Below are 22,618 nucleotides of genomic sequence, written 5' to 3'. Positions count from 1 at the left end.
ACACCATACATCTGAGTTCAGGAGCCCGAGGTCACTTATGCATAGATAGAAGAACATCTCCACTGGAGAAACCACTCCACCTAACTATTAATCAGGCACTAACTGGGCAATGATGATGTGGAAATCTAAACTAGTCTGTGCTATGAAGGACCACCTAGCACTTTCATTTCCATATATTCATCAAACCTTTAACCAGTGTTATCATAGCTAACCTTATAAGTGTTTTAACACATGGATGCGCATCTCCTTAAGATCCATGGGGGGAAGAAGACAGCATCTTTTTGAAGAAGGAAAGTTGTGGTTCTAGGTGTACAGTAATAATGTGAGGTGTAGCATTGGAACAGTAAAAGTTTAATGGTAGAATGAAGCACACAACTCAACAATGGCACAATTTATTGAAAAGTAAAGTAATCAACACTATGATCACTGGGCCACAAAGCCACAGAAAGGGAACTTGCCTGAATTATAACCTGGCTGTGATGAGACAGGTCAATAACTGAAAAAGTAAATGATCAAGTGGTAAGAGAAGAGGGAGAAAGTAAAGTATAATTATAATTAGAGCAAACATTAGGTGAAACAGGAACAATTTGCTAATTGATATTCCAATTTATCAATTAGCTATTTCTTTTGAGCCTTCACATACATAATAGCTTTATAATCTGCCACATCATGCAAACAATCAACTGTCCTATGCAACAACTCTGACTCCTGAATGACATATCCTGCATCAAGCATAGATGTTCTCACAAAATCATCTTCGATAGCTAGATTTAGAAACTTGAAGCCCTCAACCACGTAATATGTTTGTCCCAGACACGCTATAAATATGAGATATCCTCCACTTTTTACCAATTTCGTGACATTTTTCAGGGCGCTGCAGAATTCCTTTTTGTTGGTCACGTGACACTCCAAGCAATGTTTCAAGAAGATGCAGTCAACCAGGGGCAGGGTCATCGGAGACAAGGGGTTGCAGTTGTTGACATTATATTTAAGAACTTTTGTGGTCTTTCCTCGCAGCACATCTTGCCTCTCCACCCATGTTTCCCTAAAAATAAAGATATATGTACAGTTAGTACCTGTATTGGTAATATTTAATCATGTTTTTTTTCTCCAACTGATGCATCCCTCTTGTTCTATGTAAAGCCCCGTCATGCACTTACCTTAGGCCAGACCCTGCACCCTTCCCTGTGTGAATGCTCATCCCACATTGTAGCCCCTTTGTTTTCCTAGTTATACTATGTTATAACTTATTTAAAATAACCAGAACACGAAAGTGGTGAAAATATTGTTTTTGCTGAGTTTTTACTAGGATATTTCAGTGTTCTGTTTATTTTTTACATTTCCTCCTGTCTCATTCCAAAACTTCAAAATACCATCTCTTTCGCCTTTGTTATTTTTAATTTCATGATTTTTTTACATATGCATGTATTTGGGCTTTAGAATCTAATCTAACTTATAATATCACTTTAAACTTTGAATTTCTTGGGTTAATTGATAATGTTTTTAATTGGTCTAATGTCCACTCTGTGGCTTGGTTGTAGGGCCTGTCGTTTGGCCATGCCCTGCAACCAAGCCTATATATGGCCAACTCCCTCTGTGCTTGGGTTCCAGCACAGTGGGAGTATTATTTGTTTGTATCTCTCACAGACCTCAGCTCTCAAGCTTCTACCCCATTATACTTTGATACTACACATTTGATGAAGCTTCTAAGGTACTGCAGTACAATGGGGTGGATGCTTGCAACATGGGCACCACACGTCTACCACAGTACCTCATGGGAGGGCCACACTGGGTTGAGTGATTGTACAGCGATATCGCTGACCTGATAAAATTATTTAATTTATTACGGGAGGGCTCTCCTTGGGACTCCTCCCACTCTCAACAAGTGCCTGGGTGTCAGGGTTTCCCTGGCCTGCCCCCTTATGCCCTTTGAAAAATAATAGGTTCAATAAACCGTTCCTTGAGTTGTGTAATGGCTGCCACAACATTTTCCTGAATAGTTTTGTCTGGCTAATTGATTTACATGAGTTATTGAGGTACTGTCATGTGTACCATGATACCGCATTGGATGAGGGGAGAAAAGGGTCCCTCAGTCAATGGCATTCAATATTTTTTCCTAATTGTCCGTACCTATGAATCCATATGCCACATAATGATACAGATGCCAATAATGTATCCAGGAGAGTAGGCATTTCATGACCTCAAAAGTACCTCTTTGAATGTAAATTTCTCAAAAAATCTTGAATGCTCTACCACAGTTGGCATTTGAGATCAAAATGCTCTATAGGAATTAACAGGAGAAATTCATGTTTGGGTAGAAGTATTCATGAAATTATAGGGGAAATAAAAACAGCCACATTTTAAGGTTTTTCGTAAAGGAGGCCAGGTTTAGCTGACATTTGAAATACCTAGTGCTGGATATGGCCCTTTTTGCAGGGTTATCCCCAAACATTTTGTTTCTTTATCCTATTTTTTCCTGACCTGCTGTTGTTGGTTTTAGGACTCTGGGAGCTATACCACTGCTGATCAGTGCTAAAGTACATATGCTCTCTAAATAAATTCTGTTATGGATTGGTGTTTCCATGATTGGTATATGTGATTTACTTGTCAGTCCCTAGTAGAGCGCACTGGGTGTGCCATGGCGAGTAAATCAAATGCTACTAGTGGGCCTGATGCAATGATTGTACCACCTACATGAGTAGCCCTGAAAAGGTAACTCAGACCTGCCACTGCAGAGTTTGGATGCAGTTTGTTACTGCCATATTGACTTGGCAAGTGCACCTACTTGCCAGGCCATAACCTTACCTTTCCTTACCTGTTAGTCATCCCTAAGGTAGGACCAAGGTACCCCTGTGGGCAGGGTGCAGTGTAGGTGAAAGGTAGGACGTGCCCGGGTGTATGTTGGGCATGTCCTGATAGTGAATTACTACCAATTTCATTTTTCGCCATTGAAAGGCTACCTGTTCCCCATAGGACAGACTGGGGAGCTTGTTTATTTCATCCTTTAATCATAAATTGCCCTGGGAACTAGGTAGAACAATAACGTTTAGTATGCCTGAACCCAGAAGTTAAAGATGAATCTTTTAGTGATGGTGATTTTTACAATTTGTGTTTGAAAATAACACTTTTAGAAAGTAGGGATTTTATTGCTCAGCCATCCAGCAAGCCTCTGCTGGGTTTGTGGATTGACTGTCTGGGTTTTGGATGGCAGGGGCTGGGGAGCAGCGAAAGTTCCAGATAGTCTAGGTGGGTCAGGAAAGGGCTGAATAAACCTGGGCTGCATTTAGAGTAGGGGAGGAGATTTCCTTGCGCCTGAATGGGCTTGGTCTCTCCTCTGACAATGCTTTCTCTACCTCCTGCCAGGAAGCCATACCAGGAAGGGCATAACTGCTTCTGACTGGGCACAGACACTCTCTGCCTGAGAGGAAAATTATTTTGTGGTATACTTATTGGGGCCCAAGCCACTGAACTTTAGAACTCTTTTGGTCCAAGAAGATTGCCAAGATCAAGAGCTGGAGAAGCTGTGAAGAGGAACTATCACTATGCTGGGTGCTTTGCTGCGTTGGCCTACAGTGGCTGCTTCTGTATTGGTCAGTGAAAGGATTGAACTGAACTTTCTGCAATCTACTTGTGTGAGTTTCTCCAAGGGCTTGCAGTCGAGATTGACCCCTTGAAGTCTCAGGAACAGCAAAGACTTTAAGTTCTTCTGCCCTGAGCACTGGGGACTGTGTTTTTTGTGTTGCAACAGAAGAAAAAGCAAACCAACGCCATCTATGATGCCACTGTCAACTATGTGTTGTGAAGGCACAGCAGAGTGCACTGCTGCAACACATCACTGCGACCCTGGTTTCACTGACAATGCTTGCTGATGCTGCCACCAAGCCACTGCTTGTACAGTGAACTGTGGGCACCACCTCGCTTCACGATACTGCCTTGGTATCCCTGATGACAACGCTCCACACCAAAATCAATGCCACTGCTTGTACTGTGGTTTGAGGACACCATTTGTAAAGTAACACACTGCCCTCATGCTGCACCGCAGCCTTGCTCTACCAACGCCAGTGCCATCGACTCCAGTTCATCAGCTCATCAGCCGATGATAGCACTTCAGCAACGACGACACAATGCTTGCACTGTGACCTACCAGCACCGCAGCGAGCACCATATTCACTTTGCACCGCGATCCTGGTTTCACCGACAACACCATCCGATGCTGCCACTGAGCCACTGCACTCCACATGAGGGCATCGCACTTTGCGCCACTGCACTTCACACCGCAGCACCCAATGCCTGCCAGCGCTCCTGACTTCAATCGAGAGGAGTTTGATCTGCAACTTTGAGTGCCATATTGACTCCTGCACCAACCTCTGGCACTGACGCCTGTGTACGCTGTGCTTTTGGAAGCGCTACAAGAGGTCTGCATTTCTAAAAGGTACTGTTTGCGGTTCTTTCTGACACCGTAGCTGGCCTGCAACGTCACAGTCAGCCAGAACTGTTCGGATTTGTTTGTTCACGACGCAGTGATAGCCCAGAGAGAGCTATCAACTTCAATGTACTATTTTTCAAGGTTATTTTGATAACAGAATATTTCTATGTACTGTATTTTGAATTTTTATTGTATTTGGTCTTGTCTTGAGTATATGAAAATATTTTTATATTTTTCTAAACTTTTATGGTGTCCTTTTGTAGTGTTTACACTGTATTACTGTTGGTTATGTGCAAATGCTCTAGAATAAGCCTGCCTGCTTGTGCCAAGCTTATCTTGACTAGGAAGAAGGTCCCTATTTGGACAAAGGTACCTATCTCTGCCAACTAGAGACTCCCATTTCTAACACCCAGACATAATATTCCAGAGTTGGCAGGTGGAGCTGAGCAAAACTCCTACCACCCTATTACATTTTCTTGATTTTGGGAACTGTGACTGTCCTAGAAGTTGCAGAGTGCAAACCTCTTCTTGGAATGTACCATGTGATTTTTTTCTTCTGATAGTCAGGGCCTATGCCATGAAAAAAATTATATAGCAAGTAGAGTGCATTAAAAGCTTCTTTTTTGACTGGAAGCCAGTTAAGCTCTACTAATGAATCTGAAACTGATGCATTTATTGGCCTTAGCTTGAAGATAAGTGCAAAACTCTTTTCTTTCCTCATGACTGTGGTTTATTATGTGGGCAGTTACCTCCTAATGCAGCACAGCTACATCTCTAAGCCCACAGCCAATCTGAATCAACTGAACAACTTCTAACCCATCTCTGGACCCATATTCATTATACTATGATTGAGAAGGCCATCAACAAGAAAAAATCATAACCTACCTCGAATGTAACCATCTCCTAAACAACTCACAATCAGTATTCAGAAAGAACATCAGCACCAAAATAGAACTCATCACTGCCATTGATAACATTCAAATCATCCTGGACGAAGGAGAAACAGTGGTCCTCATCCTGCTTGACCTCTCTGTGGCCTTTGATACTGTCTCCCATAGCACACTCATCAGAAGCCTCCCCAAGTATGATATAGAAGGATCATCTCTCAAATGTGGAGTCACACAGGGATCAACAATCATCAACATCATCCAATCCAAGACATAACGATCATCTCCTATGCGAGATGACAACCAACTCCTTATTTCTGTGATGGACAAGACAACCACTACTAGGACCAACTTCACCAACTCCATGACCATGGTAGTAGACTGGATGTGACCCAACTGCCTGCAACTCAACTCCGACAAGAAAGAAGTAACAACATTCCAATGGGACTCAACCTAGCGGCCACTGAATAAATATTGGAATCATCATAGATGACTAGCCCAACATCAGGGCTCAAGTCAACGCAGTGCGCACCTCCTGCTCCCATAGCCTACTCATGCTATGAAAGATAGTCAAATGGTTGTCCTGGAACACCAGACGGACCATTACACAAGCACTAATCACTAGGAGGCTGCACTACAGCAATGCTCCCTTCACCAGAACCTCTAAATAACTTTTACAACGAATCTGGACCATTCAGAACACCACAGCAAGACTCATAGTCAACCTTACCACACCGTACCTGAACATGCTTCACTGTTTCCTCATTTACAAGCACAGTCACTTAAAACTTTTCACACACACATACAAAGCTCTACACAACACAGTACCAGATTACCTGAACAGCTGCGTACACCTTCATCAACCCACTAGATACCTACATTCTATCTCACTCTCAAACATTTCCTGCATCCACTAAAGCTGAACTGGTGGACGCTCATTCTCCTACATCGCTCCCAAGACATGGAGCTCGTTGTATCAGCACCTTCCGGAACACACACCTCTCAGGTGATTAGTGCACTATACAAATCAACATAACATAACATAAGACAACATAATATAACATAACATAACATAAGACAAAATAACTACATAACATAACACAACAAATCACTGTAAATTAACCAATATTTTGGTTAAAGTTTGATGGGATAAAGTATGATGAGGTTATCTAGACACTTTCAGATGTAGTGCATTACGGCTAAGAATGGTTGTTATATTTTTACTTTCTCTAGGATTAACTATAGATGGGTCTCAAGTTTGATGACATGGTTTAAATTTGATGTGTTTCTCTCATGTCGTTAAAATCTAAATAAAGAATTTTAAAAATAGAAATACTGTCATTACAGACCTTTGCCGAAAAGGGTACAGTCAGAATTATGGCCAGAGAAGTAAAGGTGTTGGACCCTGAGCAGGACTGTCATGGCAGTGTTTTCACAGTCATCAGCAACATTTCCTAATTTTCAGATAGATGACTTCATTTCCTGTAAAGAGCACCGAAGGCACCAATTTGCAGAAGTAGTCCTGCAGGTCAGGAAACAAACATAGCCCCTGCGTGCATCTTTCATCATCTCCATGACGTTCATTAGCTCTGTAGTGAAGTAGTGGGGCTCACTGGTTAGAGGCGGCAGACCCGAGAGCAGAGGACGGGCCGGGACCAGGGTTCGATTCCCGGCGCGGCAGGTTTCTGTACCAGGGTCAGCGGACTCGATAATTCTCTCGCCTCGGTGCCCACTCTGATCAGCGTTCACACTCCGCAACTCTGGGCATTAGCTTGCCTCATCTTCACTAACGGCCCCACCAGACCGCCGGGGATGCCTGGTCTCACCCTGGAGATACCCATTAAGGGACCATCTCTCAGGGAAGCCAGGAAGGGTTTCGCAGCGGTCGAAGCGCCTTGGGACCCTCCGGGTAAGTAGTGCGCTATATAAATGCCTATACATACATATACATACATACATAGTGCTGAGGACGTGACCTCCTGGCACCATGATATAATGCACTGCTGTGACTCTGTACATACCTGAGTACCTATTTCTGTGTGAGAACACAACAAGATGATTGATGGAATGCTGAACATTGTCAAACTTTCACCACTAATCACAGATCTGGGTTGAATCCACAGATTCTTTGCTCACCATGCCACCCCGCTTTGGACCCAGCCATATGCAATCAGTCTTGAACCTGTGCCTCATGGGATCAGTCCAGCCTGAATTGCCAAGCCATGTCCTCCCTGGACCGGAAACAAGCTTCAGAGGACCGGTTTTAGGGTATTACACACTTTTTTGCTGTGTAATGGTTAGGTGCATACATTAAAGTTTGTGTACATTGGAATGAATCAGAGGCTGCTCGTAAATGCGGGCTGTTTTACTCTGCCTTCCTTGTTGCACTATTTTTGTTCATTTTCAGACAAGAAAGGTTTGTTGTCTGTACCTGAATTTCCTGTCTATATCATGCTGAGGGTGTCAGGCAGCAAGGCACTTACTCGCTCCTCATGTACTGAGGTGCATGTGCAGCCTAAGACGATGTCAATCAAGGTTTGCTGGGCTGGTAATCTAATCCAGAGGCCTTTGATGTCAAAGCTGTCTCAACTCCTTCCACGTGGACGGACGACCCCCCCCCCCCCGTGACAGCGTCATACGCAATATCAGCCTCAGGCAACATGACATGCAATGTCAGCCCCGTCATTTCAGACTGAAGCCCTGCAATGTTCAGGGCTGCTTGTCAAAAATCATATAGAAGCCATATCCCATTCTAGCATATTACAATAGTCCATAGGCCATCTTGCCTCAATCAGCCCACCCCACTTTGTGACAAATGAGGGGGATGGAGGGACTAAAAACAGAGACGCCTGAGTGCTAGTGCATGTACGGTCATCCACATGTGTCATGCCAACACACTGTAAAGGTTCAAAAATTAGGCTTCTACAGCTGTGTACAGTGAGCACTGCAGGCTATTGCTGGCCTTTCACCATGAGGCTGAGCCCAACCTGAAGAGGAGTGCAAGGGAGAGGGAGCGATCAGCACCACTGCAACAGATGTTCATATTAATTCTAACTGTAGTTCATTCAAAAAGGCATCTAAGAAAGAAGAAAGAAAAAATGTCATCTTTTGAGTAAAATCTATGAATCTCCTGACCTTCAAAATACCCCATATGACAGCAAAATCAACCGCCAATGACTGACAATATTAACTCTGTCCATATTTGCAGTTTTAGAGGTTGTCCTTTTTTCCTTTCCTACTCCAAAGCTTTGCGGGTTTGTGCATTGAACTACGGATGATTCCCTTACACATACGTACAGGCATATGTTGCTGTCACTGTTTACCTTTGTAATTACACATAGTCTGACATGTACTAACAGGGCTTTTGATTATTGGAGCAAAGTGGCCTCCATTGTGTTGAGTCAATATCTCCCTTTGGAGACGTAATACAGCTGAGTTTGCAAAGACTGAATAGTTTTTTTTAATTGTGTTTTCCTAAATGTTAAACAGTTACATTAGAGGCATTGTACGTGGTATCATGAATATAAACATGTCTAGCAGGCAGTCCCATTTTAACATTAGTATACAGTCTATTTAAGTATAGTGTAATATGGTGTTGATTACACTTGCACTCTGATAGTGAAATGGATATTGAGATGAGAACATAAAGAGATCAGAAAGGAGATCATGAATATAGTGAAAGTAGAAAGTGAATAGAGGGACAACAAGGAAAGGGAAGATCATGACAAGGAGATGTCACATAGGATAGCCTTACTTACTGTTGTAGTTAGTATTGTGTCAGTTGATGGATTTTCTGGAGAATGGCATTGGTGTAAGGGATTTCATCATGTGGAATAAGGGATTTGACCAAGTTGCAGTGTTTGTTTGATGTTTAAGGGGGCTCGTGTGGATGACATGTAATCGACACCTCCCTGTGTTCTGCCAGCCAAGATATTCCCTGTTTATGGGATCAGGCTATACCAGCCCTCCTATACGCGGAAGATGCAGTATAGCTAGCACGCCCAGCAGTAGGGCTTTAGAAGCTTTTGGATTCCTTTGGGGCCTTAATGGGATCCATGGATCTAATGGTTAACATAGCCGAATCGCATAATATGATCATGGGCCAGAGAACAAAGAAGCCTAAAACATTCTATTTTGAAGGTGTAAACCTGTCTAGAGGGGAACTCTTTTACTTATCTGTGGGTATTGTTTGATGAGAGGGGTTTGTGGATACCTGAACAGAAAGCTAAAAAACATTCTGTGGCAAGATCGATAGTTGCCGTTCATGGTATTGCACAGCGACTTGGGGCCAAGCCAATCGAAGCCATGCTTACTATCTACAAATCCAAATGTGTTACCATCGCAAAGTATGGGTCTGCAATCTGGGGTTATAAGCCAGTAGAGGGTTGGAAAATAGTCAAAAATAATTTTCTCAGGGACCTGCTGTCCCTTAATCTTCTGCTATGTACATTGTACATCAAGAATTAGGCCCTGGCTTTCTTTCAGACTTGATAGTTTGGGCGCTAGTTGTATGTTAGCTAACAATCTGGTTTAAGCCAGAGGTGGTATTGAATTGAGAGATTGCCTGGGAATGTGTTTCCATGGAGAGAGAAAGCTGTATTCCATGGCTACGATATATAAAAATGACTTTCAAAAGTGAGATAATGAAAACCTCAGTGAGAGTATACCACTTGCCAAAAAAAGGCCCCACTAGTTGAAACGTATCTGAAAATTGTCACTAAGCCTAACCACCACTTCCTTATAATCAGATTTTGTTTTAACCTTATGCATTGTATCTTAGCAGAACCTCAGGGTTGGAGAAGGGTGAAAGACCTAAGGCCATGCACATGTGATAGATATTCTACTCTGGACACCATGCACTTTACAAAGTTTTGAGATCACTCTAGCGAAATGCATAGAACGTTTCTAATACATATTTTGAAGGGAAATGGCTTTACTCATGTCAGACCTGCACTAGTATATTTGCAGAGGCTGTATGACCCCTGGGAGACTTTTAGTGGCCGCAGTTAGTTTCTGCCTGACTAAATTATTGTGTCTGTATTCCCTTCTGGGAGGTTTCGCTGGACAATATGTAATCTGGATCGTTAGCCTTCTCCTGAGATCTCACGGAAAATTATTATTATTTATTTAGGCTTTTCTATCCTTAACTTTTCTAGCAGTAGCTTGTTTTATCTGTTTTTTATGCTTTTGGCAATGACATTTTTTATAGTACCCAAGTTTATTTAGGAAATCTTTAACCTTACTGTTGTGGTATATGTTGTTCTCTGTGTACTTTTATGGCTTTTATTAACCGAATAGAGTGGTTTTGACTAACAGACATAAAATCATCTAGCTTCGTCCAAAGGATAGTATTTGAAGGAGTCTTTGGGTGGAGAATTGTGCTGAGGGTATTTGTTGTAATTTTGGTGAATTGTGGCTAAGCCCAACAGTTGTGCACACATAATTGATGAGAATCTTTCCATTCTCATAGAACGGATCGAATATGGTATGAAACAGTCATTTCTCTTTTTATTATAAATGGGATACCAGTCTCAAAATTGTGGGTGTGAGTAATGAGTTTATGTTTTAAAAGCTACACTAGAGTTCAGATTATATAGAGTAGGTAATGTGTCCATTTCTTGATGGGGGTTGAGTTTATATATTAGAACATTGATCTGTAAGACATGTTAAAAGTCCAGGTCACCAAGCTTAAATGTATATTTAATGGTTGAGAGTAGAAGGGATCAGAAGGAGGGCTAAGGCCCTTTCTCACTGCGATTCATTTTTCTGCAGTCATTAAAAAGATTTTTTTCCCTTCAATCTTGCATTTGATATTATGCCAAAGGGAAGCACATGAGGAGTTTGATTTTGTTTGATTAAGTTTGTAATCTAGATTACAGATAATATGGGCTGTGCTTAAAATTATTGCAGTGGTGTAGTCAGTGATTAAAATATTTGAATAATTATGGAGATAAGGATGGGGAAGAGATGTTGAACCAATGTATGCCTTGTCTATTTGGTACCTGTGATGATCTGGTAAGTTAAGGCCATCAAGGTGTTTTGGTAGTCTGACTTTCTTAACTGCTGTCCTCAAAGTTTGAACTTTATAATGAAATCAAGCATTTTAAAGAAATCATCAGATAGAAGAGATGGGGGCACGATTATGAGGGAGTGATCAATGGAGGATCACCCTTTCGATGGTGTCTATGTATCCATCCCCACCATGTGATGTGCTTGGGGGCCATTTGTCTAATCGATCATTAACGTGTAGGACTGTTTTATTTTCATTTTATCTTATGGATAGCATCAACTTATTTTTACTCTATACCCAAGTATTTCATTTGCGTGCTTATGTTTTAATCCTGTATTGCTAGTTGACGAGGTAATGCAATGGTAACTAGGTTGGAGAATGTCTGTCTTGTCTTTATTGAGGTCTTATACACAAACCTGTGCATATTCGTGTATTGTGTCAAGGATAGCTGGCATGGCCAATGTGGCTTATTCTGGAAATATAAGTACATTGTCTCCATATGCTGTTAGTTTTTTGGGGCCCACTGAAAACATTATACCTGGAATATTTATGTTCATTCTTAAACTAGTGAGGAGGGTTCTAAACCCAATAAAACAGTAAGATGGAGAGAGGGCAGCCCTACTTGGTGCCTTCTTTAAGGTTAAAGCTGCTGGTTAAGTTAGCATTGATATTTATTTTGGCTGTAGGATGGTCATATAGAGATAGAATAATTTTGCATGTTGTGCCCTAAGTTGAAATCATCTAAAGTGGCTTGTAGAATTGTCCAGGAGACTTTTCCGAGCAATATTCAGCATCTAGTGCCATGAGATAAGAGGGGTTCCCCAGGGTATTTGCTTTTTCAATAGCATGACTGGAGAGATTAATGTCTGCACTGAATCTGCCTTTAATACAGCCAGTTTCTGAAGGCTGTATGATCAATTGAAGAATTGGTTCCTGTCTAAGAGCTATTTTTTTCAGCAAAGTTGCAGTCAGTATTTATAAGAGATATCAGACAATAGTTTGTCAGTAATTTGAGATCTTTGCCTTACTTTGGGATGAGTATCATAGTTGAATCTGACGGTGTACCGATTAAGTATGGGTGGAAAATCCATTCCGCTCGCGGATTTTGCATATTTTCGGCAAATTCGCAATCAGCGAGATTCGCAAAATCCCCGAGCAAAACGGATTGGGTTAAAAGTTGAAGCTGACTTTTATAACTATTTTAGAATGGCGCCGGCAAGCTGCCAGAGCCATTCTAAAATAGTTACAAAAGTCTGCTTCAACAGGAAGCACTAATAGATAAAGTAAAGCAGGTTCTCGGGTTGAAGCACAAATTCAGTTACACAATCATTAATCACCCCAAACTTGGGGTGATTAATGATTGTGTAACTTAATTTGACCTTCAACTCGAGCACCTGCTTTACTTTATCTATTAGTGCTTCCTGTTGAAGCTGACTTTGTAGCTATTTTAGAATGGCGCTGGCAGCTTGCCGGCGCCATTCTAAGTGGAGCTGAGGGCAGAAGGGTGCAAAGTGGGACAGAGGGCAGAAGGGGACAAAAAACTAGTGGGGCAGAGGGCAGAAGGGCACAGAAACGAGTGGGGCAGAGGGCAGAAGAGCACAAAAACGAGTGGAGCAGAGGGCCAAAGGGCACAAACACGAGTGGGGCAGAGGGCAGAAAGGCACAAAAATGAGTGGTACAGAGGGCAGAAGGGCATAAAAAACGAGAGGGTGGCAGTGATGAACCAGAGGGCGCATCACGGTCTCGCCCAAAAAAAACTCCGCGAACACGCAAAGCGCCCCGCGAACACACAAACGCCCCGTGAACACACAAAAATAAAGTAAATTCGCACAAATTCGCGAATTTTGCGGATCGCGAATTCACAAATCCACAAATTCACGAATTGCAAATTTGCAAAATGACCGCCAGTGTGAGTGATCAAAATGAATCTAAAGAGGCTGCAACTAACATGGCCCACAAGTGCTTTAAAATGTAGAAGGGAAGCCCCCAGGTCTTGAGCTTTCCGTGTTTTTAATGAAAAGGTGGCTTTACCAGTCTCTTGATGGGAAATGTGCTGGTTTAAAAGTTTTCTTGAGTGATCCTAATTTGAGGGATGCACATTATATGTATGTTGCTTTATTGCTTCTGAAACAGAGTTTGAAATTGAATTTGCAGAAAGATCAAAGAATATCCAAATCTTTAGAGGACAGATATATTGTGGATTCAGAAATTAAGGCCTTTGTTTTTCTGCGATGAGAAGGTAGGGTCTGTTACTTAATATTTTGCTAAAGTTGCATTTACGTTTTACTAGAGTGTCCTGTGTCTCTTCAGAAGACTTACAAATAAGATTCTTTTCAGTATTTTTTAGGTTGTCCTCTTTGTTTTTGTGGCTATAATTTGGATCATGGTTCAGAACATTTCAATCAATTTGGGGTCTTCTGAAAGGATATTGTTCATGCTCCAGATATTGGATGGGGGCAGTTTGTGAAGGAGAGTATGAGATAGTTATGTAGGCCCGATCAGATATCAAGATCACTTCAATAGTACAGTTGGAGGTATCGCCTACGCAATCCTCATCTACTAGTAAGTAGCCTATTCTTGAGAATGAGTTAAGAGGGTGGGAGAACAATCTACAATCTTCTCCAGTAGGATTAGCTAGGCTGCGTAAATCCTTAAGTCTACATGTGTTTCACAAATTTAGCATTTATTGTGTGACCTATTAGTTCTGAATATACTTTTAGACATTCTATCAGTAGTTCCATCCCAAAAGAGATTATATTCCCCTCTAATATTAGTTGGAATGTATGGGAAATCATAGATAGCTTTTTGTTTATTTGTGACCAAAACACAGGTTTGTCGGATTAGGAGCGTATATATTCATCATGTAAACTCAGTGTCATTCTTTTGTAGTTTACTAAGTAACCATTCCCCTTTATAATCCCATTCTATAGATGTGATTTGGTGGTTTGAGTATTTGGATATGAGTGTTGCTAGCCCATTCTTTTTCATGATAGTTGGAGAACAAGCAACATTGTTGACCAACCTCTATGTGATAGGATAGACTTCTCAATCAGATAGTTTCCCTCATTCCTATTTCTTTTCTTGAAGTTGCACAATATTTCAGTTTGCAGCAGTATTCTAGGGTTTGAGGCTAAATCTTTTCACCTCTATTAACTCCTGTAATTTTAAGGGTCAATAGGTCACCCCCCGCAATCCCTTGTTTGTCCCGCCCAACCCTAGAACTACCTTTCCTGCAACAGAGGGGAAGTTCCTTGTTTTCTGCTATTTTTATATTACACTAATCATGAATAATAGTAATTGAAATAGGACCTTCATATAGTGTCAATCACAAGGCTTTTAAATGTATATAGTGTGGGTGCAGGTGAAAAACAATGCTAATACCAAAAAACATTGGTTTGTTCATTCTCAAATAGTTTTGGCTTTGAGTTAGCAGTACAAAAGTAACACTAACATGATGTTAGACCTTTGTAAATCTGAGCCTCAGTGCGCTAAAGCAGGGCAAGAGCATGAATGCTTTATATGTCAGTGGTAGTGGCACATTCTTTCTCTCTTCCTATCATGCAACGCAGCACAGTAAAGTTTTTTGCTACGATGCGTTGCGTGACTTTTTCTGAAATGTTGTCATGAAATCTGTGGCTTTTCATGAGTTCTATTACACGCGGTTTTTAATGTCAGAAATGTTGAAAGTGCATAAGTCTGTCCAAAACCTCACACTTTTAGGCATGTATTGTGCCCTCTATTTGTAGTACACCAATCAGTACAGAAAACATACCTGTTGCCTTGAAGCTCACAAGTCAACTTGGCAGCGTGGCTGCAGTCAATAGCCCCAGGTGCATTTTTTAGCCATTTCTCCACCTCTGCGATGCCTTTATCAGTCGAGCCACCGATAACGATCTCTGTGAAATAGTCACAGGCTGGAAGAATGTAAGGGAAGTAAGGACCAATGGACAACAGCATCAGAGTTTCTCCTTTCACATCACCTGGTTGGAAAAGAGTTAATGAATAGAAATAATATTAAAATCAATAGAAATGCCCTTGGGAAATCATATTAAATTATTATTAAATTATACATTAGACTAAGTTAATTCAGTGCCTCCATACTTTTAACAAGTGAAATGATCTACACTTTGTGAAAAGATCTGGAAAACGATTAGAATATCCCACAGAATGCAGGAGAGCTTGAGTTGGAAAGCAATATGGAAATCCCAACAAGCAATAGTGGGGGAACCCTATCTTGCCTACCAAAGATATCCTGAAGTTGTTGTCATAGCGCTGAAGGAGTAAGCAGTTTATCATTTGAACTTCTCTCAACACTTAACCACGACCTCTACATCACCTCCCGTGGTGACATAACCCTCTCTTGTTTTTTGTCATCTCCATTCTGATTCCACTGAGGTCTTTATCACCCAATTCATTTGCAAAGGTCCATCAAGAAAATCATTCTGTCACTCCTGCTGCTAGCATCTTTTTTCTTATTTTTAATCCTTTCATTTTTTGCCTTTTCCTTTTTCTTGGTTATTATAGTGTTTTGCTTTATAATTGGTCAGCACGAGACAGCAGCAAGGTCAGTGAAAGCTTGTCCCAAAACTTTAAACATGCTAATCCACAGCAAGAGGCAACAGCCCTCATTGCTTTGCCAATCAGACTGGGGAGGCTTACCTTATTCAACCCTGCCATATCTCCTTAGGAGAGTGTTCTGAGGCATGCACCCTTTTAGTATAACAGTCATTGCACAGTGCTACTGGGAGGGTGATTAGGGAGGGCACAGGACCTTCAGGTGGAGATGCTGACTAGTAAGGTGAGTGTTCTGTGCTGCTGTTTTGCCACTGTGTCGTGGACTCATGGTTGCAGATTGCTCCTGGAGAGGAGAAGGAGGGCCTCCTTAAATTTACCTATGCTATTAAAGTGCCTACCACCTCCTGCAGCATGGTACATGCACATGCTGCACCTTGGCCAAGGATGTGCTGGTTCAGTTCCAGGAAGTGACAGGGTTTGGTGACTGGGTGTCATCAAGCTCCTTCAAGATCTTCATCCTCACTGTCTTCATGCCCAGGTATGCCTATAATTACTGGTTTTGGCCATGATTGCACTTTTCTTTTAGACTTGTAAATGGATGTGACTTTGTTATCTGTGCTCTCTCGGCCTAGGAACCAGATGTAAGCTTTGTGGGGTTTTGCTAGGAAGATTCTTTGATCTGCTGCACAAGAGTTGGGGTCTAACTCATTTCATAACCTCGCCTTTAATTTTAGCTATGGATCCCTTTTGTCGCGCTTTAAAGCAGATTTCTCTGTGGCTGCACTTCTTGTGGGGGGGGGCAAGGTCCTGTCTCTGTGCAGCCTGCCATATATTGCTACATACTATTTTGGTCTTCCTGGTTTGACATGTTGTCCATTGCATATAGCATTGTATACCCTCAGCGCAGCTTAGTGAACAGAAAGGAGGCCCCCTCAAAGCCAAGACCCACACAAATGGTCCCAAGTATCACCACCATTGATGGCTTACTGGCAAGGACGTTGGAGATGGTCCCTCTTTTGCTCTTCCAAGTTTCCCCCGGGATTCTGGTTATTCCACGGTGCATCACAAATCTCATAACTTACATGAGGCCTGTCCATTAGAGGGAAACCATGACAAGACTCCAGTACACATAACCACACCTTTGAGGTAGGTGTGTCCAATTTTCTCACCTATGATCCCACGCAGCCAAGCTTAAGCCCTAAGAACAAGCACCGGAGACAGGCGGCAGTACCCAAACAGGGGTCCAGTCACTTATGCGTGAGCATGCAAACAGAGATAATGCAACACTCCTCCAACCCAGGGGCTACTTGTTTGTTGCTTACCCAGAAGAGTTTAGCATTTTTTTCAATGATGTGTTCAAAGCCAAAATGGAACCCTCTTCTCAAGGCTAACGCCTATTGAATTTAAATTGTTACAGATTATGGACTGTTCGAAATATCGTTCACCAGGACCTTATAATTTATTGTGTGGTGCATTGAATACGGCCATTCCTACTCAGACATTGAGTTTGCAATAGAATATGGTTAGGCCAGAACATTCACAGCCTTGTAGCATGATAAACATTGTTTTCTTGGGTACCTCTGTATAATTTAGCCCGTTAGTCCCTACCTTAGGATTTAGTTTACAGTAAGTCTCTCTGCCTATGTCTGCCAAGTCAGCTAACCTGCAAGTAGCTGTCTTGTGGAATGTTTTCTCCTTATTGATATCTACAGCAGAATCCTTTGAGAAACTGAAAATAAAAGTGGTTAATTGATTAGACTTGCACTCTAGTTTCCGCAGATATATGGTTTTATCAATATCGTTTGAAAGGTGAACTGGTTGGGGTCTGATTTTAAGAGGTGGTCTGTGGATTGTTGTGTTGTGATAAACTTTAGTAGACCCAACATAGCCCCACATGTTTTTTGACCATGCTAGACTCATTTTGATCTTCTAAACAATCTAATTCTCATGCACTGCCCCTTGGATATTCATGTAGGCCATAAAGGGTTTTTCAACCATCTGGAAACAGGTTGCATAGGGGCAGGTCTATCGGAGCTGACCAATATCTTCTTCCCTTGTGTCTCCAGTTTTACGGAAAAGGATCTGATGTGTCCATTTGACTAATCATGATACCTGTGATTGACTTATACCCTCTGTTCTATCCTTGCCCCGTCCTGTATCCTTGGGCATAACCCACCGGAAATCTTGGCTAGTCACACTTTTGATTTTCTGTTGTTATCTTGGAATATTGTAGGACTGACAGCTAAGTGTATTCATTATAATTGGGTGCATTTTGTCAGGATATACCATGTGATTTGTCACGAAAAATCATGAGAGGTGCAAACAATCTTTTACCTAGAAGGATATAAAACATATTTACCTCTGGCATTAGGTATTGTCAGGGTTGCATTTTTGCAATGGAGATTTTTTTATTATGGTGGTATTGTTATAAGGTTTTATACTCATTTATGTATAACTTGTATTTATATTATGTGTATGTAATTATGAATATATTAAGATACTATGTTCTTTTATGGTAACTAATCTAACCAAATAAAGATCTACTTCAACTAGTAAGGCATGTTTAATATTTTTTAGTTGTTATATTTGATTTAATAATTTATTAAAGTTGCTAAGACACTTGCTATGCATCTTGGCTTTTAAACTTTTTATATATTAATAGTAGCTAAAAACAGAAAATGTTTTCAGCCATGTGTGGGTTTTGTAGGTTTCCCTAGATGGCCACCGATCCCAAAAATCATCGGCATCAAGTGGGGGCAGAAAGGCTGTAATTGTGGAGGGCTGTGGGGGCATTGTCATGCCCACTTTGGGCAGCTCCCACCCTAATTGCATATGGCAACAAAAAATCACTGGCGTCAAGTGGGCTTTCTGCCCCCCGGAGGGGCAGATTGGGGCTCGTCATGAGCACAGCTCCACTGTGACTCATGGCAAGCTGGTCTCATCACGAGCACCGCAGCGCCGCGCCCACCCCCCATCCCCTCGCCGTGGAAGAATTACCCACGCAGGGAATGGGTTAACTACATTTCGTCCTCTAATTTAGAGCAGATGTCGGCGATTTCCAAGAATTCTAAAAGGACAGGATTTTGCGGCCTTGTACCGGTCTCATCCCCATGACTAACCACCATGGAGTCCAAGCCTGACCCCCAATTCTAAATTTTGTGAGATAGAGGGGCCAGATAAAACATCCCTAGCCCTAGCCTCTGACACCTCGTTACTAATAAAAGTGTCAGATTGTTTATGTAAGTGAAGATCCAAGTAGTTTATCCAAAGCTTGTTCCCGCCAGTTCAGTCCACTGAATAATGAAATTCCCTGATTACCCCTCCTGTCCATAACATTTTGCTTGGGCTAGTCAATAAGGGTAGCCAATCACGTTCTGTTAAACCAGAAAATGCTTCAAAACGTTTGGAGTGGAACCATATGGGGGGCTGAGGGAGGGGGCTTCTATTCTGAAGATACAGGCAAGGCATCGTGCCCCGTTGATGGGGAGGATAAAAGAAGCCCAATGGGTGGGCCTGTATCTGTTCCAGAGGGGAGTATCCTAAGATGACATTGGGTAAAGTCCACCCACCTCTCATCTTTAAAATTTAGGACCACACTTTCACCTTCTCTAAATGTTTGTGTTTTCCTCAACCAGCTCACCCGCCTTGCCATTATGATGTGCTTGTGCCAGTTTACCCGGTCCTGTATTTTACTGGTGCACCAATAAACGCATTTGTTAATGATGCTCTGACAGCTTTCACGGTGACCTGGTGGACCTGTTTGAGCATGAGGAACCCCTGTCAGGAACATTGTGTAGGGGATATACTCCGGGGGGAGGTTTAATATGATATTATTGTCCTGCCTGGATGACTGGATGCCCATATTAGGCATTTTTTGTTCCCTAGGCTCCCTCTATGATACCTTCAGGGTTAGGTTCCCTTTGTTCACTGTTAACCCTCCTCTATCGACCACTTGCCTGGGGTTGCAGCTCTATTTTAGGAACCAAGACGTTATCCCTAATCTGGGGAGGATCTCACATATTGGCCTCTATACCTATGGCTATAACTTCATCTAATGCTGTCCTTTTAGTCTTGGGAGCACCAAGGTTAGCATTTTCTCCCCTCTCTATCACGCCTCTACCCTGAGAAAATCTTTCATTGAAACAATTGTTTTTGCTGTGCTCCCCCCTGTCAACAACAATTGGCCAAGCTCTCCGCTATGTGGGCCAGCCGCGATACGATAGGCTCCAGGGAGTCTGACACTATTTTACCAAATCAGGCTGACATCATGTCCACATCAGACAAAGTCTTTGACTTTACAGGCCCTCCTCCCCCTCGGGGTCTTCCCACAGAAGTAGGGAGGTTTTGTTTTGTTCTCTTAATCCTTTCCAAAGTCAAATGATCAGTCCCAGACCCAGTCCCAGTCGGGTCTATGTGTTTCCTTTTTCCCCCAACCACATTTTGGTCTCCCGTGATTGTTGGTGTCACAACATCCAAGCTTTTTTACTCACTTTCAGGGCTCACGATAATGACAGTGGGTGAGAGTGCAATTGGGGGTTCTTTTTGGAGAATGGGGGGTTACAGGTGTTCCTTGGTTAGAGTCCGCTACCGTTATCAGAGGGACAGCCTGGGCAGAGACCGTGTTTATGGTTGCATGCCGTGGAATTGGGCCCAGCGAAAGACTGCATTCGGCCAGTTCAATTTCTTTATTGAGAGCCACCACAACCTTCTGCAAGAAGCCGTCCAATGTAGCATCTGAACATTGAGGCACAGGCATAGGTTTCTTTCTATTCATCTCAGTGAAAAACAACAGTCCTCAATGTGCAAATGCAAATTTCAATGAGGGTGAGTGTGTTTCCCTATTATTCCAGCCCCTCTCCTTACTTCTGCTTTTGTCTGATGTCTCCCCCAAAAAATCCAAGAAATGTTGCCCACCCCGGCCTCCTCCGGCTGCAGTATCCCGCTGCTGCACTTATAAAAAAATTGTCATTTTGCTGTATGGTGCCGCTTTTATTCACAGAGCTGTACGGTAAAGTTACAATACACTTGCACAAACCCCCTTAACTGTGATTCCTGTCAATGCTTGAAATGTTCATCAGCCAGATGGATACTTAAACATGTGTCTGTCAAGTCCTTCAAAATGGCGACTGAGTAATTTACTCAATCATCCTGGTGAAGTACTGTGAAACTGTCAAATTATACAACAGACCCCAAGTCACTGTTATCATTACACAACATTTAGCTGAGGCCTTTGCTGGATTTCCATAGACTGGTAAAGCAAAACATAGGAATCAACACAACACCTTCAAGTTGGGTTTTGATGCATGAGGTGAATGTGTTGCACTGCGCCTTTAGCAGTTTATTGTGTACCTTCCTGTATTGTGTTTAGGGGTAGGTGGAGCCCAGAGTTTCCCTCTGTGTGATTCCACGGAGTAACTTGAGAACTCAGCGAGATTCAGCAAGTTCCGTGAGCATGCGTAAATCAGTATTTTGCATTGCTCATGCTTATTTTTAGCGCTGGGAGCTTGTTCTGTGCTGCGAGATCAATGCAAACAGCCCTGTCTGGTGTGCCAGAATGCACTTCTTCTTTGCTGCCGCTCGAGTAGATTTTCTACTCAAACAGCAGCTTTCTCTCTGCAAACCGGTCGCAAATTCCTGAATTGATAACATCTGATTGGGTGTCCTAATGGACCCTGAAAATGGAACTAGGGGACACCAATTCTCAATTGTGCTTGCCAACTTACCATTGGCGAGCTGCGCATAAGAAAGTTTGGCTATAACTCGGCTTTTCTGGTGTAATACGTAGTGGCCACAACTCCACAAACTCTGCTGGTGAAGTGGAATTTATCACCCATCTCTAGGTGTTTTATCAGTTTTTGACACCTTTCCCTGTTTGTTATTACATTCACATCACACTCATCTCAAAACTGCTTTTTCTGATGACAAGATCAAGTGACAAGTAATTAATATACATATTATATTTTTTCATCAGGAAACCAGAATTGGAAAAATCTGTGATTGTCAAATTAAATCTATTTTCACCAGCATATCCAAGGTTTCAATGAATACCAGCATGTTATCTCAAGAGAAGTGCTTCTCCAGTCACCCACTATAAGCTTATATTGTACTTAAAACACACATACGGGTGTTATAGATTGGAAGGACCACTCACCCAAAGAGAAGGTTTTGTTCAATCGAGTGAATATCCATTTAACAGAATCTTCTTTAAAGCCTGAATTCTCTCCTGTGTATGTGTCATGCATTGCCTTGGGATCCAGGTGTTGGTCATGAATTGCTTTCAGGGCAGCAAAAGACGCCATTCTTCAAGGTACAAAATGATAGGCTGTACTTCTATGGCCTGTGCACTGACATTTATACTGAATAATTTAAATTGTAGATTATCAAAAAACAGACATAAATCAGTTTCAATAGTCACGTGCCCCAAGGTTCACAAATAATTAATTCCAGACTTGTTGACAGTTAGCAGCTGACTGAAGCTTGTAAATTGCTCATCTTGTTCACAAACATAACGATTTGAAACATAACCCAGACAGAGCAAGACAAACAAACAAGAAAATGCCCTATAAACTTAGTGGGAACCGGTAAAGCAGTGATGTTTCACAGTCCTACTACTACAGTAATGTTAAAGTTTAAACATTTCATTTGTTAGCTTCATTGAATACTGAAAGTAGGGCAGACTTCATTTAGTGACATACATTAATCCCCAAACTTTGCCCCCTTCTGTATCCCTCATGTCCAGTTCCAAGCTTTGGTATATGAAATAGTTGCACTGTAGCACTT

General features: G+C 42.0%; 1 protein-coding gene across 1 annotated transcript; it reads right to left on the bottom strand.

The window, feature by feature from the left end:
• Positions 1-376: 376 nt before the first annotated feature.
• Positions 377-22,164, bottom strand: LOC147718226 (indolethylamine N-methyltransferase-like). The gene is made up of 3 exons (XM_086966648.1): positions 21,990-22,164; positions 15,096-15,303; positions 377-1,045 (listed from the first exon to the last, which is right to left on the bottom strand). The coding sequence occupies exons 1-3, from the start codon at positions 22,135-22,137 to the stop codon at positions 619-621; spliced, it is 783 nt and encodes a 260-aa protein (XP_086822774.1). The 5' UTR covers positions 22,138-22,164; the 3' UTR covers positions 377-618.
• Positions 22,165-22,618: the final 454 nt, after the last annotated feature.

Source organism: Lissotriton vulgaris, chromosome 4_1 (genome assembly GCF_964263255.1).
Source record: "Lissotriton vulgaris chromosome 4_1, aLisVul1.2, whole genome shotgun sequence".
NCBI lineage: Eukaryota > Metazoa > Chordata > Amphibia > Caudata > Salamandridae > Lissotriton > Lissotriton vulgaris.
This window is presented reverse-complemented; position numbering and strand designations above follow the sequence as displayed.

Coding starts and splice junctions, on each gene's coding strand:
- LOC147718226 (XM_086966648.1), bottom strand. CDS start 22,137: ATGGCGTCTTTTGCTGCCCTGAAAGCAATTCATGACCAACACCTGGAT. Junction 15,304..21,989: donor GAACAAAACCTTCTCTTTGG/GTGAGTGGTCCT, acceptor TTTTCCAACCAG/GTGATGTGAAAGGAGAAACT. Junction 1,046..15,095: donor TGTGAGCTTCAAGGCAACAG/GTATGTTTTCTG, acceptor CTTTATTTTTAG/GGAAACATGGGTGGAGAGGC.